This window comes from Malaclemys terrapin, chromosome 6 (assembly GCF_027887155.1).
Source record: "Malaclemys terrapin pileata isolate rMalTer1 chromosome 6, rMalTer1.hap1, whole genome shotgun sequence".
Lineage (NCBI taxonomy): Eukaryota > Metazoa > Chordata > Testudines > Emydidae > Malaclemys > Malaclemys terrapin.
In genome coordinates this window covers 113,617,718-113,641,707 of record NC_071510.1, presented here as the reverse complement: position 1 = coordinate 113,641,707, position 23,990 = coordinate 113,617,718, and the positions used below count along the sequence as shown (strand labels likewise).

Below are 23,990 nucleotides of genomic sequence, written 5' to 3'. Positions count from 1 at the left end.
TATTTGCCTTCTAGTTTTTGATCCTTTAGGGTGCAGTTGGGTTACATTTTCAAGCCTTTTCACAGCAAAGAAGCCTAGAAAAATTTGCTTGAGAATCATATGTTCTTTTTTAAATTATAGCTAAAGTTATAGGAAACATCAAATGTCATGAGATGTGATACAATTGCATGAGTAGGCAACTTAGATTCGCCTTTGAACCTTACTCCCACTGATGTGCAGGAGTAACTTGGCAGCCACAGAGCAGCCTTCAATGTAGGATCACAGGTTTCCCTTTACTCTGTGCTGCAGATCACTTTTTACTTTGCTTCTTTGTACGCAACACCTTACACTGCACAACACAGGTAGCTACTTCAACAAAACCATTTTGATTAAGACACACATGTTGACCCCGTATAAACTAGGCAATGTTTTTCTAAAGTGAGTTAACATTCACCTCTACTACTGGGCATCAAATCACATCTGATAAGCTGATATTTTGATACTGTGTTTACTCTAGTTTCATAACCATTTGAAGTAGAATGCACAAATACAAATCAAAACAAAACACTGACCTGTAAACTGAAAGCTAGATGGGAAGAGAACATGTATTCCAGCACTGTGAAGGTCAAACATGATACCAAAGTAAAGTGCAATACTCCCAAATATTGAGAAAGCATTAACGAAAGTCCAGTAAGAGGTATCCAAACCCATCTGAAAGTAAATCAGATAACTCACAATGAATTTATGATGTAGAAGTCAGAAGCATGTAATTGAATATTCTGCAAACTATCTGTTATCCAGATACTTGGGTCACACTATTTATTATATAGTTTTAATACAATATAGAATATTCTGTGAATATACCAGAGAGGAAGATAGTAACCAGGCAAAAGTATATCAATATGCAAAAAGATTTAAACTGAATGATAATTAAGCGTTTATTCTCACAAAGATGCGCTTTCAGAGCAGCAGGGGAGATCATGAAGATAAATGTACTTGCCTGAAAATTGACTGCAACTATGAGAGAAGAGGCTGCAGTGACAGCAAATGATTGGTAGTCTGAAGGTGCCTCTCCATCTTGCCCCACGGTTTGAAGATAAGCTCCGTACGGTATGAAGAAAATAATCAGTGATGTTATAATTCCATGTATTAAGCTTACAAAGAATTTCTTGTAGTTAAAAAGCAAGTCTTGCTGTCCAGATATATACAAACCAGGGAACCGAAGACTAAGTTTGTCACTCACATCCTTAATAAAAGAAAAGTTACAGCAGTTAGAAATAAATCTGTGCCATAGAGCCTGAAGCACTGTATAACTCTTCCCCCATCAACATTTAGCTTTAGGGTGGGAGGATAGGGGAGTTAAGCAAGACAAGCCAACAGATTACCTCCGTATTAATCCCAAAAGTGATAAAAATCTGAAGCTTAAAAAAAATACAGAACTTGAATTCATATATGCATATATGAATGCAAGCTATATTTTTAAATAGTTAGAAAATGGACAGAGACTCTAGAATAGCAGTGTGTTGGTATAGAAATGAAAGGAAGAAATGCCACCAAAACCTAGACTTTATATTTATGCAATATGAATATTGAATATGAAGATCTAAGAATATGGTACATTTTTCCTTCCATCACTCAAATGATTTACCATTTCTATATCTTCCATTCACACCTATGTGTAAATATTTCCATAATAGTGTGCAAAAATGCCCAGCATAATGGAAAGAGTCTATTATAATATATAAATGCCAAAAGGTAGTGCTAGCATTTTTGTGGGAAATGCAACTCAATTTCCTTGCCTTTTTCTTTTTTAAATCTCTAACGCATACATACTGCATGAATTTATTGAAATTTCTTTTCTTCTACACCTCCCCCCCCCACCACAAAAATGCACAGCATTTCTATGCATGCAAAATCTATAGACAAGCCAAATTTGGAAAAAATCAAGCAAATCTAAAATAAAATCTAAGACCCATTCAGATTAAAAATAAAATATTGCAGTTTTCAGCATAATTTTTTTTTGCCAAATTTATTCCCATTGAAAATGGTTTTAAAAATAGAAATACCTTCTGACGCTATAATCGAAGATAAATAATGCAAGTATACTTCATAATCAACCCCATTAATGTCATTCTACAGTACTGTACATACATATTGGCCCTGATTCAGCAAAGCACTTAAATATATGGCTAACTTTAACCATGTACTTCAGTTCTGTTGAAGTCAGTTGGAATTATGTGCTGAACTGTTTTGCTGAATCAGGCCATTGCGAAGAAAGCTATCACCATCCAATTCTAATCTACACTTATGGAAATGTAGGATGCGTTAATCCTACCAATGGAATTAATGGGACCTGCCCTCTAGCAAGTGACTGAACAGAAAGTCACAGCAATTGTTATGTCAGGTATTTCTAGTTATTAATGAAAAGAAGCCTACAACATTTTCTATTAGCTTCATGGAGAAAAGCGGTCTGCTAAGACCTACAAACATTTGAGCAGATCAATTCAACATTAAACGTATTTGAAGTTGGTTAGCTTTGTCTAGTCTAGCAGGTCACGCCTTATTGTCCTCTAATAATAGGATATCTAGCAACCTAAAAATGTCACAGATTAGAAGTAAAAGTTACTTCAATTATGTTTACTCTGATCTTTTTCTTTAACAATTGCTTCTAAAATTCATTTGGAATTTTTTTTCTTAATAGCATAGTAGTATACCTGGTCAAGCAAGCCAACCAGAAGAACTGGAAGACTGGAATATAACACGTTGTAAAGCGTGATAAACCAATCTTCATAAGCGGTCTGCAATAGAAAATAAATATCAATTTATTAATTAGATCAGAAAACAGTTAAATTAGCGAAGATTAAGATACCAATAGCACTATAGCTGGAGATTAAAGTCTTTCCAAGGCATGAGTAATAGAATAAGTATGAATTCCACCACAATGATATGAAAGGCTCTAACACGAACCTGCAAAGGCTGCTTCCTTTCATGCTGTTCGCTCAAATTACATCATCACTTAATAAGTTGGTCTCCATTATTTTGTTTTGGCAAAAAATAAGTTTTTCTAGTTCATATTAGAAAAGCACTTCTCTTACCTGGGCAGAATAGCCATTAAAGAATGAGTACCAGAAGTGTACTAGCGTAAATGCAAAGTTTTTGTAGAAGAAATATCGTAAGAACTTGCACATCCTTATATAGGACCATCGGCCATGAACTAATAGTAATCTTTGCAGGTATCTGAATTGTCCAAAAGAATAGTCACTTGACATGACTGCTTGCATGCCTTCTTGTCCACTAATTCCAACACCAATATGAGCAGCTACATTAAATAAAACAAATAAACAAATAAATAAAATAGAATAGAATAAGCAAGTTTTATTAAAACAAGATATATTATTCAACAAATGAAGATGCACAATAACACTCCAGCTTATACAGTCATTTAACAATTCCCATTCCCTACTGTAAATTTCTCCAGACCCAAATTATTCTTTATGTATCTAAACAGCTACTTCAATTGTTAAAAAAGATTGTCTGAACTCAGGGAAAATAGCACTTTCTAATAAAGTGATGTAAGACCTTCAAAATCAAAACCAGTTCACTAAATAGCCAGTGAAATTTTATAGATAACTTACTTTTGATCATGTTTACATCGTTGGCACCATCCCCTATAGCCAAAGTTATAGCTTTTTTATATTTCTTCACCAGCTCCACCACCATGGCCTTCTGCTTGGGAGTTACGCGGCAGCAGATCACTGCACTGCACTCGCATGCTAAGTCTACAAAGTTTCTTTGTTGCTGTTCTTTGTTAGCATCAGCTCTCCTTTTACTCTGAATTTGCTTTTCTTTCTCTTCTGCTGTTCTGGGAAATTTCAGTTTTAGAAGTTTCTTCTTCTTCTTTTTCTTCTCTAAAAGGATTTCATTCTGGATAACCAAAGAGAAAGTAATTATTGTCCCTTCTTCGCTATTTAAAGATAGAGTGTTCTAAGGGCTGCTCTTATAACATTTTTGAAGTCTGAAATACCTTGACTCTCATCTACATTATGTGCACTTCTGTAATACCATCCCAGTGAAACTTCCCTGAAGAAAAGGGGACAGTGAATGTGGTAGGTTTTTGTGCAACTTATTCTATTGTAATACTTCTTGCAGAAATTAATGGAAAAAATCCTTTTTCTATCTTCAGCTAATTCATTTTAAAGAATAACATTAGTTTCTGTGATATTAAGGTTTTTTTGAAAAAAAAAAAAAAAATGGAAAGTGTGATCACCTGGAACACCAAGCTGTCATTGTCAAATGCCGTGATTTGTACTGGTGTGAGCTCCCTCTGAAGCCTAATATTAGCAAGACAGTGAAGCTCATCATTTCAGGTATGATCTTTGGGTTTTGATTTATGGATTATCCAGTTGAGGCACAGACTTATACATGGATTAATGGTCACGTCTAAGCTGAATAGTTTTAAATTTGTTATTTGCTGATCTATCTCCTCCCACTCTGGTTTGTATAGAATTCTGCCAATAGGATTCTCACCAATACTTGGATTGCCAACCAGGTCACTTCTTTACTGAAAGTCCTTCAGTGTTTTCTGAACTCTTAAAACATCAGACCACAGTACAAGGTACCATATGAGCCTGCTTCCTTTTATTTCTGACATTTTGTTCACACTTTTGCTCTCAGGCATACCCTCTTACAGGGAGTCCCCGGTATACGTTGGGGTTGTGTTCTTGAAAAGGGCCACGAATACCAAAACGACATATACCAGGGACCTGCTGGTACAGCAGTGGCGTAGACAGGAGGGGGACACTTGGGTGGGCGGCAGGGTGGGCGGGTAATGATGGGGGGGCAGAGGGGTAGGAGTGATCTGGCGGCCTCTCTCCCCCTCCAGCCAGCCTTTGGGGCGGGGGGAAGAACACAAATGATAAATGCGCTGACCAGGGGCTCCCAGAAAAATGTGTGCCCCCTGCACTCCCACATGGTCCGCCCTGCCGCCCCCCAGGCTCCTGTTGGGGAGTGGGATCGGGGCACGAGGGCTTATCCTGCTATGTCTGGCAGGGGAGCAGGAACGGGGACTTGTCCTGCTCCACCTGGCAGGGGAGCCTGGCGCTCCTGCCAGGGATCGGTGTCAGGGGCTTGTCCTGCTCCACCCGGTGCTCCTGCCAGGAAGCGGGGTTGGGGTGCAGGGGCTTGCCCCACTCCAAAGTTCCAGCTGGGGAGCTGTGTTGGGACACAGGGGCTTGCCCTGCTCCGGCGCTCCAGCCAGGGAGCAGGGGTCGGGGGCTTGGAAGCCCCCACTCCCCAACCCCACTTCCTGGCAGGAGGGCTGGGCGAGCGGAGTGGGGCAAGCCCCCAATGCTGCTCCATGGCTGGAGTTCCAGGCAAGCGGAGCAGGGCAAGGCCTGCACCCCGACCCCACTCCCCAGCTGAAGCACCGGATGGGTGGTGTGAAGCAAGCATTGGGGCGGGAGCAGAGCCGGTATTGCAGGGGTGGGCCTGGATGTTAAGTGGGTGGGCCACAGCCCACCTGTGGCTACGCATATCTGTTGCTCATCAATAGGGGAACGTGTTCCGATTCATGTCGGTCCGCATATCCCTCATTTGCAACTTACAGTAAAGTATTGCAAATGACGGATATGCAGATCGGGCCCGATGTGAATTGGAACATGTTCCCCTATTGACGAGCGACAGATATGCGAAACAACAGATAAGGGGGAGATGTATACTGGGGACCTCCTGTATTTCAACCATGAAGTAATGACTGCTGTCTGTTCAGAGCATGTTGGGGCTTGAAAGATCTAATTTTGCATCTTTCTGGTTCTTTAGCACTTGACTTTCAGAGTAATTATTCTGATTACGAATAATTCTAACATTAGATTGTTCTTTTTACAGGAAATTCTTTTTTGCTTTGATGGTAAACGTAGATAAATGAGAGAGATTTTATTGCTTTATCTATGATATTTTCAAAGACTAGTTTTATAGTTTGGCATTTTATAGATGGAGGAAACTGAGGCAGAGAGGTTAAATATCTTTCATTGGGTGCCTCAGGACAGCAATCAAGTGAATGAAGGAGTAGTTAACGATAAGAAACATAGGATTCCAATTTACAGCACTATTAGCCTTTGACCTATTATGTATCCCAGAAAACTCCCCAAATTGAAGTAATGGAAGAGTCTGCTTTATACATACCAGCCAGGAACCAGTGATTATTAAAGCACGATTTCTACCAGATTGAAAGAATGGCTCATTCTTTCTTTGAGAGGAGTTTATATTCGATTCAGCTTTGTTATTCTGGTTTTCCAACCTTGTTTGAAGAAGAGCACTGGAAAATGAATGAAGAGTTTTAATGTAGGTCATCTAAAAACTACAAATACTGACTTATTTTTATAGTTACTATTGTAGTGGGCCCTTTCTATGGGAAATCTAAAGGTAGACTTCAAACCAAGCTAAGTGTGAACTGCTCAGTACTTGGATGGGAGATCTGCAAGAAAGGCATACAGCATATGATGTAAGAAGTGGTTAACAACTCTGTGGGTAGCGTTCTGAGTCAGTATTGCTCCAAAGCCCTAAACAAAGGGTAAATTGCATTCCCCTGATACTGATAATGTCTTTCAAATTAAATGAAAAGGGAAAATCCTGGCCTCTTATGGTTATTAAAAATTGCAGGGTACTTTTTATAAAAGCAAGAGCATTAGTTGCAGTATTCCAGCTAGGTGATTATAACTTGATATCTTAAGTTTCCCCATTCTTGTAAATTTGTTTAGGGGAAAAAAAATCTTCAATTTCTACTGTAAAATGTTGTGTTGTATTGCTATGTCTCTGAAACAGCTGCTATATTTTCATCCTAGGGGTTACTGTATTACAGTGGTGGACAAAGTTGATATTGTATGTCTTAACTATCGAGAGCTTCAAGGATCTTTCTGGGTGAAAGGTGCTACCTAAGCATCTGTTTTCCTAACTTAGTGAAGTACTTATACAAGGTGCTGAACTGAGTTATTTAGTTATTGTGGTAGCATCAAGTCAACAATGGTTGGCTTATTACCTCCACTGTTTTTAAAAGACATGTTTCTGCCTGATCCACAATGAGTAGGGCCTTACCTAATTCACAGTCCATTTTGGTCAATTTCACGGTCATGATTTCAGCCATTTAAATCTGAAATTTCACGGTGTTGTAATTGTAGGGGTCCTGACCCAAAATGGAGTTGTGGGGGAGGGCGGGGGTCACAAGGTTATTGTAGGGGGGTTGTGATACTGCTACCCTTACTTCTGCGCTGCTGCTGGAGGCAGCACTGCCTTCAGAGCTGGGCGGCTAGAGAGCAGCAGCTGGTGGCTAGGAGCCCAGCTCTGAAGGCAGCGGCAATGCAGAAGTAACGATGACATGGTATGATATTGTCACCCTTACTTCTGCACTGCTGCTCGCGGGTGCTGCCTTCAGAGCTGGGCGCCTGGCCAACAACCGCTGCCCTCTGGCTGCCCAGCTCTGAAGGCAGCCCAGAGGTAAGGGTGGCAATACTGTGACCCCCCCCCCCTAAAATAACCTTATGACCTCCCCCACAACCCTCTTTTGGGTCAGGATCCCCAGTTTGAGAAACACTGGTCTCCCTAGTGAAATCTGTATAGTATAGGATAAAACCACCCTAAAGACCAGATTTCATGGTCCGTGACACATTTTTCATGGCCACTAAATTGGTAGGGCCCTAACAATGAGTAGGTTGCCTTGGTAAACGACTATGCAAAATAGTATAAATAAATAAATAAAATCCACAAACCACAGCATAACTGAATATTGGCCACTACTGTGGCTACATCTGTGCTACAAAATAGGGGTGTGATTCCCCTTGCTGATGTACACATACTTGCGCTAGCTTGATAGGGTATGTATTCTGCATGGCTCAGCTGTGCCTCCACTGCCTCTACCCCCTCTACCATGGCTATACTGTTATTTGCACTCACACTGGCTCGATAGCACAATTATGCATACGTGAGCAGGGGAATCACACCTCCAGCTCGTAGAGTAGCCACAGCCTGCGTTTCAGTTACACTGTTAAAGCATTGTAAACACCATATAGGAGGAATCAAAGGAGATAGCCAGATAAAGAAAGCAAGCCACAGGAACAGTGTGGTTACTTTGAATAATTTTGAAATTTGAGATTTTAAACTCCTACACAAAGAATTGTGTATGCTTGTAACTTGCCTGATATCCTCTCCATAGCAGATTGTAGTTTCATCTGTTAAAAGTTCACAAGAAAATCCAATGTTTTCAGCAGTTTCTGTAACAAAGTCACACGTTACTAAGATTCTTTAATGAATCATTATTAAGGCTGCGAGTTTGTCACAGACGTCATCCGTGACTTTCTGTGACTTCTGCAGCGGCCAGTGCGCCTGGCTCAGGGGTAGCTCAGGCAGCCCCTGCACATGCAAGCACCACCCCCGCAGCTCCCATTGGCAGTTCCCAGCCTAGCAGCTCAGCAAGAGGAATGTCACCTTCTGGGGAGCAGTGATCTCCAACCTTTTTATGCCCAAGATCACTTTTTGAATCTAAGGGCAAACCAGAATCTACCCCGCCCATACCCTTAGGCCTTGACCCTTCCACAAAGCCCCGCCTTGCTCACTCCATCCCCCGCGCTCTGTCGCTTGCTCTCCCCCACCCTCACTCACTTTCACCGGGCTGGGGTAGGAGTTTGGGGTTTGGGATGGGGTACGGGCTGTGGGATGAGAGGTTCACAGTGTGGGAAGGGGCTCTGGGCTGAGCTGGGGCAGGGGGTTGAGGTGCAGGAGGGGGTGCCGGGTGCAGGCTCTGGGAGGAGGTTTGGGTGCAGGAGGGGGCTCCTGGCTGGGGCAGAGTGTTGGGGTGCAGGAGTGGGTACAGGGTGCTGGCTCAGGATGGGGCTTGGGGTGCAGGAGGGGGTATGGGGTGCTGTCAGCGGGGGGGGGGCATGTGGCTCCGCGCGCTGCCCCTCTGGAAGCACTGCCCACACAGCTCTCCCAGTCAATGGGAACTGCGGGGGGAGGTGCTTGCAGGCAAGAGCAGCACGTGGAGGGAGACCCCTGTCCCCCCAGCCCTGGGGCTGCACTGGCTGCTTCCGGGAGTGGCATGGGGCCAGGGTAGGCAGGGAGCCTGCCTTAGTGGCAGCCACACTGCACCACCAGAGATTGCGATTGACTGGGAGATCCTCTAAGATCGACCAGTCAATCACAATCGACCGGTTGGTGACTACTGCTTCAGTGGCTGCTCCGAGCTGGGGTGGAGTCATGCACTAGGACTGGGAGCAGGGAGCCTGTGTCTCCTGTGCTCTCAGTGGTGCCCCTGCTGGCACCAAGGCACCATAGAGTAGGAAGCAATCTGAGTTGAATGCAGAGGGAACAAAAGGTGGACTGGGGGAGGGAAAGGCATAGATTGGAACAAGGAGTCTGATGAGACTGGGACTGATTGTGGGGAGGGGGAGACACTGGGACTCTGACAGTGAGTCCAGAGACTGGGACTGGCTAGGCAAGAAAAGTGGCACAAGGCACCTAAGGAATAGAGACACGGATGTCAAGGAGAATGGGAATGGCACAAGGAGCCAGGAGTGGGGGAAAAGAAAGGATAGAGACAAGTCAGAGGGGATGGGGCAGCAGCTTGCATCTCATTCCTCTCTAATGCTGGTCCACAAACAGGATAACTAGGTTTGGCAGAATTTGATTAAAAAAAAATTCCAATGGATAACCTTGATTTTTATTTTTAAGCTTTTTTTGTTTTTATCTATTTATTTTTTCAGTTGTGCAAAATTATGGGTTTTAAGCATTTTAAATTAGTTTTAAAACCATTAAAACACAAACTGCCATCATCAATATGTCTAAATTTCAATATTAAATCACGTTCTAAGAAGTTCTCAAGAAGTGTTTTTCTTACTTTGCTTATCTGTAAATTTCAATGATCATCGATGGAAATATTTTTTCATTGGTTTGTATAGTGCAACTGATATTTCCTGAGAAAAAACTGATCCTTCCAAGCTTAAGGAGAACCTACTATTATCCTCATTTACTCCACTATAACTGTGCTGTGTGATGGATGTAAACTTGGTTCTAACCTCAATGATGACGCCTGTGAGTGTCAATATGATACTACATTATGGAATTTGGTTTTTTGTTTGCCTTTTTAATAACCTAGGAAATTACACACATGTGCACACATGCACAAAAAAACCCTTACGAACATCCACTTTTAAAATGAAGTAGTCAGAAGTTAGAAAATGCCTGTGTATTAGCCTCCTGGTGCATATGCATTATGATAGTCTCATTACATGATCACATATACTATTGTGTTCACAGAACCTCTGTACAGGATGGACTTGCTCTGGGGTTGAGTTATGGTTATATAGTTAAGTAAACTCATCTGAAGAACCCCTGCTTCATTTTTGCAGAAGTTGGAAGGTGTGTAGTAAATGAGGCACAGACTGCAGGAAGAGTAAGGATGGTTCATGGTTAAGGCAGGTGAACATTACCCTGGAGAATTGGATTCTATCCCTGCCTCTACCACCAAGTTCCTGTGTGATAATGGGCAAGTCACTTAAAGGTTTATTCTCTTTTGCAAAACCATCTTTAAGAAGAAAGTTTCCTTTTTGTCCCAGCAATTTAAAAGACAAAATTCACTTGCATGAAACAGCCAGGTTTTATAACCATAGAAACAGGAGTTAATAATGGAAATAGCAACTCATTCTTCTGTTAAAGTCATGTCTGTCATCAACATTATTTTCCAATCAGTTACCTTTGTGATTGGACAAGTTAATTAGTTGGCAACCAATTGTCATACATTAGTCTCTCATTTGGAAATATAGCAAAGATTTTTCTCTGAAAATAATTCATAGGTTAAGGCCATGATGGTCATCTAGTCTGACCTCCTGCACAACACAGACCATACAATCTCAGTAAACTCAGCATTAAGCGGAACTTCCATCTGAGATATTGCACATCTTTTAGAAATATATCCAGTCTTGATTTAAAGACTTCAAGTGACAAAGAATCCATGATATCCCTACGGAAGTTGTTCCAGTGATTAGTTACCCAGTTGAGAATTTGAGTTTTATTTCTAGCCTGAATTTGTCTAGCTTCAGTTTCCAACCATAAGATCTCATGTTTCTGCTATTATTATAGTAGTGTAAATATACCTTTTTTGTCACCAGTAAGCACCCAGATTTTAATGTCCGCCTTTGCAAGTTTGGAAATTGTTTCTGGAACACCATCCTGTAGTTTGTCTTCAATAGCTGTAGCACCCAAGAGCTGGAAGTTATTGGGAACACAAGCGTTTAATAAGACGAAAATCCAGAGAGAAAACAGGGTTAGTTTGTAGTATAAAATGAAGCTATTTAGATACGGAAGAAGATACTGTTGTCTCTTGTCTTATGCTTAGATTGTAGGCTCACTGGGGCAGGAACCATCTTTTTGTGGTCTGTTTGTACAGCACCTAGCACGACGGGGTCCTGATCCATGACTAGGGCTCCTAGGTACTATGACGATAATAAACACCACCATTACAGAACTAGATGACTGATAGTTGTTATTATGTAGGACACCACAGGAAACATTTTCATCTGTGTATTGTATTCCTTCCCAGTTACATATAGGATTTGTTTACAATAATTACAACTATATAGTATCAGAGGGGTAGCCGTGTTAGTCTGGATCTGTAAAAAGCAACAGAGGGTCCTGTGGCACCTTTAAGACTAACAGATGTATTGGAGCATAAGCTTTCGTGGGTGAATGCCCACTTCGTCAGACTAATAAATTCTCCACTTCAGATACTGAATTTTATGTTTTAACGACATGTTCCCCACAGTGTTTAAATAATGTTTTACTGAACTCACACAGTAAATAAATAAATTAAATTAAATTAAATTAATGGAAATATCCTGTCTCCTAGGATGGAAAGGTCATCAAGTCCAGCCCCCTGCCTTCACTAGCAGGACCAAGTACTGATTTTGCCCTAGATCCTTAAGTGGCCCCCTCAAGGATTGAACTCACAACCCTGAGTTTAGCAGGCCAATGCTCAAACCACTGAGCTATCCCCCCCTCCGAGAGAATGTCAAGAGCCTAATGTAACAGAAGTGCTTTTAAGAGGGACAGTGACACCATGAAGTCTTGCACTATCCAATACCACTAACAAGGTGGTAAAGGTAGCAGATAAAGAGTGATTAACAGGTGGTTGATATTACTAAATAGAGCATAATAGTGGTGTGGACTAAAACAAACTGCCAGCATGAAGTTTCCTCAGTAAGTGGATCCCATTTATAGTCATAATTGTGCAGTCTGTTTGCAGCAAAGAGTTCAAAAGAGGATATATCCGAGACTTCTTAAATCCAGAAAAATTTACTGTAAGAAAGATTCCCACAACAATACTGTTGCAAGCTGGGCTGCATGACTGAGATGGCTTGCCAACACTCTGATCTATAGTTAATTTTTAGAAAAGCAGTCCAACACATATTGCCGGCTCAAATGGGAAATCAGCAGTTAACAGTATGGTGATCCTGGAATTCAGAGTTAACCAGATCATTTTAACAATAAACTTTTTCTTGGTATACTTCAGATGGCCAAGTTCTGCTTTCTAGTTACCCCAGAGAAACTTTTTTAAAGTCAATAGCATTTGCCAATTCAATAGAGCCCGATTTGGCCCAGGGTATTGGGTCTTAAAAAAAAAAAAAATCTTCACAATGACTGTGATGAGAGGTTTTTGTTTTTTTAAATGCTATTTGCAATTTATACTCTTGCTTCTCATGAAGTGGTCTCGACTATACCCAATTAAGAGTTATCTGAGTGACATATCTTGATCAGACTGTTTGATCCATCTAGTCTTACCCCGTGTCAGGCACATTAAGCAATATTCAATCCTTCAAATAAAGGCAAGTTAACTCCATACCATACTAACCGGTTGCTTCACACACAGTGGAGATAAATTTAATAGTAGAAGTATTTCCGAGCTTTAAAGAGGAAATAACCTTTGAACAGCTATAGCAAGGTTCCCCTTTTGCAAATTATTTGTAATGCCGTTACCATCACAGCAGATGGCTGTTTACCTATCAAATTTTAAAACCTGAACTTTTTTTTAATAAAACTCATTTCTGAGCTAGTGCTACTGCTTACAGAGATATTAGCAGCCTTTTTGGAATGGAGGAAAAAAGTCCAGTGAAAGCTAAACCAAAGAAATCCATGTTCCTTCATTCCCTGAAGCTCTCTAGAACTGAGTTTTGGCAGTCTCAAACTCTTAATTAAAATTGTACTCACAAATGTGCTAATCAAAAAGGGCTATTCAGTTTCCACAATGGTCTGTTACTATTTGGACACGAATAAAAACACATTTATAATTTAAAATATTACAACTTATTCATAGATTCATAGATTCTAGGACTGGAAGGGACCTCGAGAGGTCATCGAGTCCAGTCCCCTGCCCGCATGGCAGGACCAAATACTGTCTAGACCATCCCTGATAGACATTTATCTAACCTACTCTTAAATATCTCCAGAGATGGAGATTCCACAACCTCCCTAGGCAATTTATTCCAGTGTTTAACCACCCTGACAGTTAGGAACTTTTTCCTAATGTCCAATCTAGACCTCCCTTGCTGCAGTTTAAACCCATTGTTTCTGGTTCTATTCTTAGAGGCTAAGGTGAACAAGTTCTCTCCCTCCTCCTTATGACACCCTTTTAGATATCTGAAAACTGCTATCATGTCCCCTCTCAGTCTTCTCTTTTCCAAACTAAACAAACCCAATTCTTTCAGCCTTCCTTCATAGGTCATGTTCTCAAGATCTTTAATCATTCTTGTTGCTCTTCTCTGGACCCTCTCCAATTTCTCCACATCTTTCTTGAAATGCGGTGCCCAGAACTGGACACAATACTCCAGCTGAGGCCTAACCAGAGCAGAGTAGAGTGGAAGAATGACTTCGTGTCTTGCTCACAACACACCTGTTAATACATCCCAGAATCATGTTTGCTTTTTTTGCAACAGCATCACACTGTTGACTCATATTTAGCTTGTGGTCCACTATAACCCCTAGATCCCTTTCTGCCGTACTCCTTCCTAGACAGTCTCTTCCCATTCTGTATGTGTGAAACTGATTTTTTCTTCCTAAGTGAAGCACTTTGCATTTGTCTTTGTTAAACTTCATCCTGTTTAACTCAGACCATTTCTCCAATTTGTCCAGATCATTTTGAATTATGACCCTGTCCTCCAAAGCAGTTGCAATCCCTCCCAGTTTGGTATCATCCGCAAACTTAATAAGCGTACTTGCTATGCCAATATCTAAGTCGTTAATGAAGATATTGAACAGAGCCGGTCCCAAAACGGACCCCTGCGGAACCCCACTCGTTATGCCTTTCCAGCAGGATTGGGAACCATTAACAACAACTCTCTGAGTACGGTTATCCAGCCAGTTATGCACCTACCTTATAGTAGCCCCATCTAAATTGTATTTGCCTAGTTTATCGATAAGAATATCATGCGAGACCGTATCAAATGCCGTATCAAACTTACAATAAGGTTTTTTTCTATTTCTTCATATACGTTATCCAGGGCTTCATCACGGTTACTTGCAGCTACACTAGCTTCCATGAACTTTTTATTCCATGCTTCATATTCACCATGACTAATGTCCTTGTAGCAGAGGCATAATGTCCTCAAGGTCTCATTTGCAAAAATCTGTGGGAAAAAAGAGAAATAAGCTGCATAGATTTCAATATTGGCTTAAAATTGAAGTTGAGAGGACATGCTATGACTAGTCAATCTGAAAGAACTCAGTCACTGGCTGCTATTGTACTCAGAGTGTATGGTGAAAGTTGGACACTGCAGAATATCCAAAAATGAGTTGCAGCCTGAAAGCATTCTAATCCTTCACTTCTGGTGTTAAATAGAAGATTCTACAATCATTTGGAAAAAATGTAAAACAATCAATGCAGGAATAGTACATAGTGCAATTTATCAGTCAATCTAGGTAGGTCTAGAAAACGTGCTGCAAAGTACAAGGAAAAAATTGAACGGAGCAGGAAGGTCTGAAGTGACATGCAAGTTTCTCAAATAATGAAAAACTAATTTCAATATGTACAATGCAAACATTTAAAATACAATTCCATTAAAAAGGAAAAAAGGGGGAAAAATCACGTTCCGATTTCGAACAACAGAACGTCTAGTAGCAGCAAAATAAGTTGTTTTGGATGCTATTCAGCTTTTTTGAAAACTTTGTTCTAGTAGTACGATGTCAATTATTTAGCAAAGTAGAAATAAGTCAACTCAATGCAGTTGTAGGTAGGTGCAAATAGCTTAGTTTTACCCATGTTAAAAATGGCATTTAAAAAAGCAAAACTTACATCTAGTGCTTCCTGTGTAATCTGTCTCTGAGGATTCATTGGATGCAAACGTTCATAAATTACTGTATCAGCTCCTTTACAGTAAAGTTTAATGTTTCCATCTGGTTCTCTTACTAAATCAGAGAAGGGAAAAAAAAAAAAAAAAAAAAGCAAAGGGTAGATGTAATAAAGAATACATTTCTGATCTGAATTTTGTGTCTCGCTATTATGTCATCAGTTTTCTGGTAACAGGAAGATCTCTTTTTTTTTTTTTTTTTAAATTAGAAGACCTGAAATATTCCATCAGAGAACTGAAGGTTAAATAACAGGGCAACCAACACACAACTTCTTTAAACAGGAAGAGACATTCGAGGCTGGTATGCCTAGAATTAGAATTACTAAATCAAGTTTCTCTCTTATACTGGTATAAGCTCTTTGATGCGGCTCAACAGCTTAATTCTGGTTCACAAACACATCATTTCCTCCTCAGCCCTGCTGCGAATAAATAAGGTATCGAAATTGGTAAGAACTGTGTTTTGAGAGCATTTTTTTAAAACATCAAAACACAATTTGCTCACAAGAGCAGGAGAGAGACTACAGTGAAGATATGTTGCAGTGTGCTTGCACTCGCAATAAAATAAAATAAACCTGAATTTGATATGGTCTGATAGCCCACTATTGATATTGTTTTAGTGAATTTATACTTCATGTACTATGGAAGAAACTAAGATCAAAACTAAAAAACTGTTCATTACTATTAAGTGAGATAACACTTCAGCATGCGAACAAAACGGTCACTCCCCTCTCCTAAGTGTTCTTCGAGATGTGTTGGTCATATCCATTCCAATTAGATGCGTGCGCGCCGTGTGCAGTCATTGGAAATTTTTTCCCCTAGCAGCACCCGTCGGGTCGGCTGTGGAGCCCCCTGGAGTGGTGCCTTCCTGACGCTCAATATATGACCCTGCTGACCCGGCGCCTCCTCAGTTCCTTCTTACCGGTTATTCCAACAGAGGGGAAGGTGGGAGGGTTTGGAATGGATATGAGCAACACATCTTGAAGAACTACACTTACTAGAGGTGAGTAACATTTTTTTCTTCAAGTGATTGCTCATATCGATTCCAATTAGCTGACTCCCAAGCCTTACGTAGGCGGTGGGGTCAGAGTTAAGGAAATGCTGATTGTAGCACCGCTCTGCCGAAAGCTGCATCATCTCTGGCGAGCTGGATAGTGGCGTAGTGAGAAATGAAGATATGTACCAAAGACCAAGTTGCTGTATCAGGACCTGGGCCAAAAATGCTGCTGACGAGGCCTGGACCCTTGTGGAGTGTGCCATAAGTGCCGGGGCCGGTAGGTTGGCCAATTTATAGCACGTGCAGATGCATGACATGATCCAGGAGGATATTCTTTGAGATGAGACCAGGAGCCCTTTCATCCAGTCTGCCACCGCTATGAACAGCTGGTTCAACTTCCTGAACGGCTTAGTGCGCTTGATGTAAAAAGCTAGTGCTCGCCAAACATTGAGGGAGTGCAGCCTCTGCTCCCGGTTACTGGCCTGCAGCTTAGGGGAAAAGACAGGCAGGAAAATGTCCTGACTGGTGTGGAAGTACGACACCACCTTGGGAAGAAAGGCCGGTTGAGGCCTGAGTTGCATCTTATCCCTGTGGAAAACTGTAAGGTGGGTCAGAGGTGAGGGACTTTCGCTACCTTCCATAATAGATACAGGAGGGACCCCCTTGCTGTTGTGATTGGGAATTGCCGGAGGCTTTGAATTATGTCTGGGATGGCTCGGAATCGGGTCTCTGGCAGAAGTGCTCATGCCTGAACCGAGTCTAACACCGCAATGATGAATTCTATTCTTTGGGTAGGCTCCAAGGTCGACTTCCCCAAGTTGAGGAGGAGACCCAGTCGCTCGAATGTGTACCTGACCAAATGGATTTGGGACTGCACCCGCCCCGAGTGGTGCCGTGATTCTATCTGCGGTGCTGAGGGACAGAGCATCGCCAGTTTGCCTTGAGACGGTGCCACTCAATGTGGTACCGGAGGCTTGGCGCAAAGGGTTGGTGACCTCGGCACTGTCATGGCGATGCGGTCCCTCGTAGCCTTAAAGATATCCAGGGTGGATGGCAATTCCACCTCCTCGATGACCTGGGCCAGGGAGTCCAACGGCACCAAACTTGACGGTCCCCATTGTGGGGCCGAAGTTGACAGTGCCATCTCCATAGACTTCGGCCCTTGGTGCTCCTCTCAAGGACGTGCCCCACGGCTGACTCCAGAGGGGTGGGCCTCTGGGATGGAGAGCTGCTCCTCCCTGGCTTCCAGTGTTGCTTCTGTGCTGGTGAGTGGGAGTGGTGCCGGATCGACCCCACCGGTTTTGGCACTGGGGAGCGGTGGTGCCCGGGTCTCTGCCAGAGTCCTACCATGATGCCGCTTCCGTCACTGTCACTGGGGTGCTATGCACTGATGAACTTGGCGCCAGGTCTTCCCACGCTGGTGGAGGCTGTGGTTTAAGTGCCACCTCCATAAGGAGCTGCGAGGCAAAAAGTCTCGCCTCTTTTTAGTTCTGGGGCAAAACCCTTTACAAATCCTGCACTTGTCGGCTTGGTGAGCCTCCCCCAGACACACGCGTCATGGGGGTCGCCTGTTGGCATGGGCTTTTGCAGGACTTGAACCCCTGGGACTTGAGCATGTAAACCCTCCCAAGGAAAATCAGTCGGGATAGAGGGTAAACCCCTCCAGCCCAACAGCTAACTACTAACTAAGAACTAACTAATAATTACAGAAAACAACAAACAAACAAAGCTAGGGAAACATGGTAGAACTTGCTAAGCTACAGTTCCAACGACCGTCACGGAGGTAAGAAGGAACTGAGAAGGCGTCGGGTCGGCAGGGTCATGTATCGAAGGTGCCACTCCAGGGGGCTCCACAGCTGACCCGACTGGTGCTGCTGGGGAAACACTTTCCGACAACTGTGCACGCGACGCGCGCGCACCTAATTGTAATCGATATGAGCAATCACTCGAAGAAGAACTAGACATTATAGGGGTCCTCAAACTTTTCATAACATGGACCCGCATTTTAATACAGAGATTGTCCAGTGGACATATCTGCATCCATTCACAGACCACCTCCACTTGCATTCAGAATTGGGTGGACTACACTGATAAAGGAATAATATCTTTGACAGCACTACAACAATCACTTAACATGTCAGAGTAAGGTTAGAAAAGCCTTCTGTGTATTTCAGTTTCATTTAAAGCATTTTAGCAGCTGGAAATACAGAGCAGCCACCACCATATAACCAGCCATTTTGCCAAAGACAACCATAACAGCACAGTGTGAGAACCTCCGTTCTACTGGTTTAGAGAGTTTCTCTTTAGGGGTCTCTAAAAATAAAGCTTTTTTGAGATCAGCTTACCAATAACAGACATTCGTTTTCTATCACTGTTGAAGTCCAAGATAGCAAGAACATCATAAGTTCTTTCAATCCCCATCTCACTTATAGTAATGGTATTCTGAGTTCGTGAAAGAAAAGCAAATCCAAAGTTTCTGGCTGCTGTTACCAGGGCTCCTTCATCTGGGGAGGCCGCTTGATAGTTGAGCTGACCTATAGTATTAATAGAGTGAAAAGGAAGAAAGCCATAGTATATGTTAGTAACTGATGCCCTCGTCTAGTGTGTTGCATTTATAGTCAGTTGGGACTTTAACAACCCCATGCTTTGTAGCAATCAAGGGCCATATGGGGTGTTTAATATTCTATACTTTTGATTTCTATAACTCAGGATCCATTTTTACTGTGGATTTAATTTAAAAACGGAGTTGGAATGGTCTAGCAATTCAAAGACAGAATCTGGGAGCTCATTTAATCCCTGTCCTGGACTCCTTTCAAATAGGCAAGTCATTGAACCTCTCTTCCTCAGCTTCTCCATCAGTAAAATGGAGATAACAGAAATTGGTTACATACAAGTGATTTTTATTTGTAGAATCTTAATTTCTCATTTATTTCATTGCAGCATTTTGGAAGATAACAGCCTCAAAACAGAAAGCTGTGGCCACATTAACCATTGGAAAAAATTAACTTTAATTAGAGAAGACCAAGAAAAGCAGGCACAAAGTTACAGTGAATAAAGTCATAGATTCCAAGGCCAGAAGGGACCATCTAGTCTGACCTCCTGTATAACACAGGCCACAGAACTTCCCCAAAATAATTCCTAGTGCAAATCTTTTAGAAAAACATTCAGTCTTGATTTTAAAATTGCCAGTGATGGAAAAACCTACCAAGATCTTTGGTAAATTGCTCTTATGGTTAATTGCTCTCATTTAAAAATGGATGTCTTATACCCAGTCTGAATGTGTATAGCTTCAGCTTCCAGTTATTGGATCATGTTAAACTTTTATTTGCTAGACTGAAAAAATCCATCAAATATTTGATCCTCATGTCTCCACACAAGTATTTATAGACTGTAATAAAGTCACCCTTTAATCCTTCTCTTTGTTAAGCTAAATAGATAGAGCTGCTTGAATCTCTCTCTCTACAAGTATGTTTGCTTACCTTTTAACCATTCTCCTGGCTCTTCTCTGAACCCTCTCCAATTTATCCACATCCTTCTTTATCTTAATCTAGTTACTGAATTCAGATAAGACCAGAACAACAGAGTGGCTGGAAAATTCAGCGCTTTGTCCCCTACTTTTGCATACAGAGTATGTTTGGACTCAGACTTTTATCCTTGCTTCCACAGTTCACCACTTCTCCCCACGGCCACCCATCTGCACCCTTAACCTTTATTCATTCTTCAGATTGCAAAGTTCAACATTCCTCTTTATTCAACTTAGTCCTCTATGGCACTGTATATATTTGTGCATATATTAGAACCATTATGAGGGGAAAAAGCACATTTACTGAAGGGGAAACGCGTCTATAGTCCTAATCATGCCAGCACATAAACAAATACTTAACTGTTTATACATGAGTTATCCCACTGAAGATTAACTTCAAGTGCGTGAAATTACACATGTGTATGTAAAATCTGTGCTTATACCTGTGTGTTTATTTTACCCTTTATTTTGTGTTAATGCTTTTGAAACTCTGTACACCAAATACAGGTTTTCATAGAGCGAAGTGTAATACTGCGAAAACACGAAGTCCTCTGTATTTTGTATTTGTAAAACGTAGATTCAGAAAATGTTTATTGAAGCAGGTATTTAATATATATTTATGTCAAAATTGTGACAATTCAAAAGTCAAATTTGAGACTTCATGGCACATGTAGAGATGGGCATCTTTAGCGCAAGCACTAGCTTAGGATTTATACAGTAGCCTGGTGTTCCATCTCACTTGTGTGAATGATGTTAAAGTTGAAGCTACCATGTGTCCATTTTACACAGAATACTCACCATCAGAAGCATCCACCATTACCGTGTGGCAAATTGCAAGCAGAAAAAAGAATTGTCGAACTTCAGTCTCCTTTCCACATCTAATTTGTTCTATCAGATAATGATCACAAAACGCGAGTTTCCCATCTGCATACATGTTCCAGCTAAAATCAACTTGCTGGATTAGGAAAAAATGAACAGAATTTGAGGTGAATGCAATTACTTCATGCCTAGATAAAAGCCTCTCATTACTTGGGGGGCAAAAATCCCCTAAATTAAAAGAAAAATTAAATCCTAAACCTCCTATTTCAAAGCCCCAGTGTTTTCAACACATTCTTAGTGAAACAAGTCAACTGACTTACCTCTTCATGGTTTTGATGTCGTCCAGACTCATCCCTGGATTCTCCTGTAATGGAAACAATATTGTTCTGAAATCTTAAAGGTAAGCATCTGACAATTTCAATGTCTAGTGCTCAAAGTAGACAGAATACAAATTAAAGGGAATTTCAGTGTATCTAGGTTTTTTTTGGCACCCATCATTTCACAGTATATAGGGTTTAATTTTCAAAAGTGCTCTGTGTTGGCTTAACTCTGTTTCCACTGAAGTCAATGATAAAACTCCAATTAACTTTAAATGGGAGTACAGCTTCAAAATCACAGCCAGCATTAGAGCTTGTGGGAACCTGATTTTTTGTTACATAACAAAATTAAAAAAAAAAAAAAATCCTGTGAACTAAAACACCAAAAAAACCAAAACCAAAAAACAAACAAAATTAGTTTTGGGTTGATTAAAACATTTTGTTCAAATTTTATTTTTCATTTTAGAATATATAATAAATTAAACCAAAGGTAGTTTCAAAATGAAAGGTCAAACATGCTGTTACAAAAAGGTCAAAAATGGAACTTTTGACTTTATTGAAACATCTTTTCTGCAAAATTTGGTTCTAAATGAATTTCTGAAAGGCAACATATTTCAGTGAAACATATTGCTTTTGAGAAATCAGCATTTTTTGACAGACAGAATTTTCCTTTGGCAAAATTTCCAATAATTTCTACTCAGCATTGACTTAAATACCAGCTATAATTTTTTTTATGCTATGGCTCTTTTAAAAATGGCTAAAAAACAACAGCAATTTTGAATAACTTTAGCAGCAATCATTTAGTCAGGAAAGTTTAACCAAAACTGGCACATCTGCACCCTTCAGGTGAAGCAAGAAGTAGAACCAGCAGATCCCATGGACCAGAGCTGGCCAGAGGATGACAATTGCATTTCATGACAATTTTTGAAGTTTTAAATATGTTTTTGTTCCTCACAGGAACTAAATCATGCAGAGTTTACATCTCAGATCACTCTGAACCAAGCAGAGTAGGATCTTGAATCTGGGTCTCCTACAACCCAGCCCACTGCCACAGCCACCAGGTTAAAGAGTCTCTCTCTCTCTTTTCTTCTCCCCTCTTGACGAAAAACTTAAATCAAAAAAGATACAATCGCCATGAAATATTTCAGCTTTGACAAAACTAATGTTTTGTCAAAATATGCTGTTAGCCAAAAGCGTTCCAACCAGCTTAACTAGACAGGCAGAGACCACGCAAATTGAGCCAGAAAACCAGCATAATGGTGCCTGGTCCCTTTTTCTGCTCCCTCTGTAAAGCTCCTTCAGAAATTGTACTGCTCACCCCTCTACCCACCAATTAGTTCCCCCAAAACGGAGATTTCTAGAGTCCATAGTGCGTGAGTTAATGCTGATTGGATTATCATTAACATAGCCACAAAGTGTTCTGTGGGGTTAGTGTGCAAAGTGCCTGATTCCCATAGCCATCTCCCCCCATCCCTGCCTCTCTATCTACTACACGCAAGCTGGGAGTGCAGAGAGTGGAACAGGGGAGAAAATGTTTTTGAAGAGGCAATCTCATGTTCATCCCTCAGAACCAGCTGGATCTCTGTCCTTGTAGAAGCAAAAAGATACCATACCCTTTATATTTTGGGGGTTGAGAATATCAGAATTTTCACAGTGGAACACACTTGTGTCACTGAAGTGCATTAACAAATAAGCTCTTAATATAGTGGGCATGCAACAGTTAAGATTGAAAAACAGTTGCCATTAGAGAGGCGTAATAGTTAGCAATGACCCAGACTTGCAGGGATGTTGTTCCTAGCCTCTGTTTGCCAGAAGCTGGGAATGGGCGACAGGGGATGGATCACTTGATGATTACCTGTTCTGTTCATTCCCTCTGGGGCACCTGGTATTGGCCACTGTCGGAAGACAGGATATTGGGCTAGATGGACCTTTGGTCTGACCCAGTTTGGTTGTTCTTGTGTTCTTATGTACTTACCGTATGTTTGTCCATTTATGCAGCATTTTTTGAATGCCATGATGTTCTGTGTAAGCGTTCCTGTCTTATCTGAGAAGATGTAGTGGATTTGTCCAAGCTGTTCATTCAGAGTGGTGGTTCGGGCCTTAGCAGGTGTATCCTTCTCAGGGTAATACATTTGCAGATCCCAGTTTATAAAATAGCTTTGGCCTAAACGAATCACTTCAACACTAATTGAGTAAAACACAACAGCAAGATCATACCATTAACAGGCTGCTATACATTAAAATGCAAAGACATTATACAGCTCTATCAAGTTCTGAATGGATTTTCAAGGACACCAGTAAAGCAAATAAACCCATGTTATCGGATGTGTTAATATTTAGAAATTATACAAAGGAGCTAGTTTATGTCCAAAAACTCACCCAGGATACAAGCTACTCAAAACAATTGATTGAAAGTGCACAGCTCAGTTTAAACAGTCCAGTACAAGTCAGATAAGAGACCCCAAATGGAGCATGTCAAAGGTGATCCCATATTACCACCACTGGAGAGAAAACTATATTCAATAGTAAAATGTAACTACAAAGTAGACATCATCTTGGGGGCTAATTGAATACTAGACTGACAGCCAAAATTCAAAGTACTTTTCAGTAAAACATGAAGTGTGAGCCAGTTCTCCGTCTTAAAAAAGCTGAATGTAGAACATATGAAAAAATTCAACATAGGGCCTAATCTTGTAAGCAGCTTCTTCCATACAGTTTCTCAATAGGACTGTACAGAACTAGCTTACACACAGAAGTAAATTCTTTCAGGATCTGACCTATCACTGTACATTGTTTGAATATTGGAGAAGTAATTTGTTCATGTGTGCAATTTACCACCACACAGTATTAAATTTATTGAAGAGGCCAAGTGTTTTTAACATTAATTTTGCATCTTTCAGTCAAGTTTTGTACAGCCTAGTGACACACAGTATGGCTCACCTTCCTTTGAAAATATCAGTAAGAGGAAAAGAACA

At 41.1% G+C, this 23,990-nt stretch overlaps 1 protein-coding gene across 1 annotated transcript in view; it reads right to left on the bottom strand.

The window, feature by feature from the left end:
* The window catches only part of ATP8B1 (ATPase phospholipid transporting 8B1), a 114,796-nt gene that overhangs the window by 9,036 nt on the left and 81,770 nt on the right, over positions 1 to 23,990 (bottom strand). The window contains exons 13-26 of the mRNA XM_054032693.1: positions 22,991 to 23,199; positions 21,019 to 21,062; positions 20,678 to 20,834; positions 18,702 to 18,890; positions 15,308 to 15,420; positions 14,478 to 14,642; positions 11,118 to 11,229; positions 8,165 to 8,240; positions 6,160 to 6,292; positions 3,615 to 3,903; positions 3,075 to 3,298; positions 2,694 to 2,777; positions 980 to 1,225; positions 552 to 690 (exon numbers count right to left, since the gene is read on the bottom strand). Of these exons, the coding sequence (XP_053888668.1) occupies positions 552 to 690; positions 980 to 1,225; positions 2,694 to 2,777; positions 3,075 to 3,298; positions 3,615 to 3,903; positions 6,160 to 6,292; positions 8,165 to 8,240; positions 11,118 to 11,229; positions 14,478 to 14,642; positions 15,308 to 15,420; positions 18,702 to 18,890; positions 20,678 to 20,834; positions 21,019 to 21,062; positions 22,991 to 23,199 (2,180 nt within the window). The remainder of the gene's footprint in view (positions 1 to 551; positions 691 to 979; positions 1,226 to 2,693; positions 2,778 to 3,074; positions 3,299 to 3,614; positions 3,904 to 6,159; positions 6,293 to 8,164; positions 8,241 to 11,117; positions 11,230 to 14,477; positions 14,643 to 15,307; positions 15,421 to 18,701; positions 18,891 to 20,677; positions 20,835 to 21,018; positions 21,063 to 22,990; positions 23,200 to 23,990) is intronic.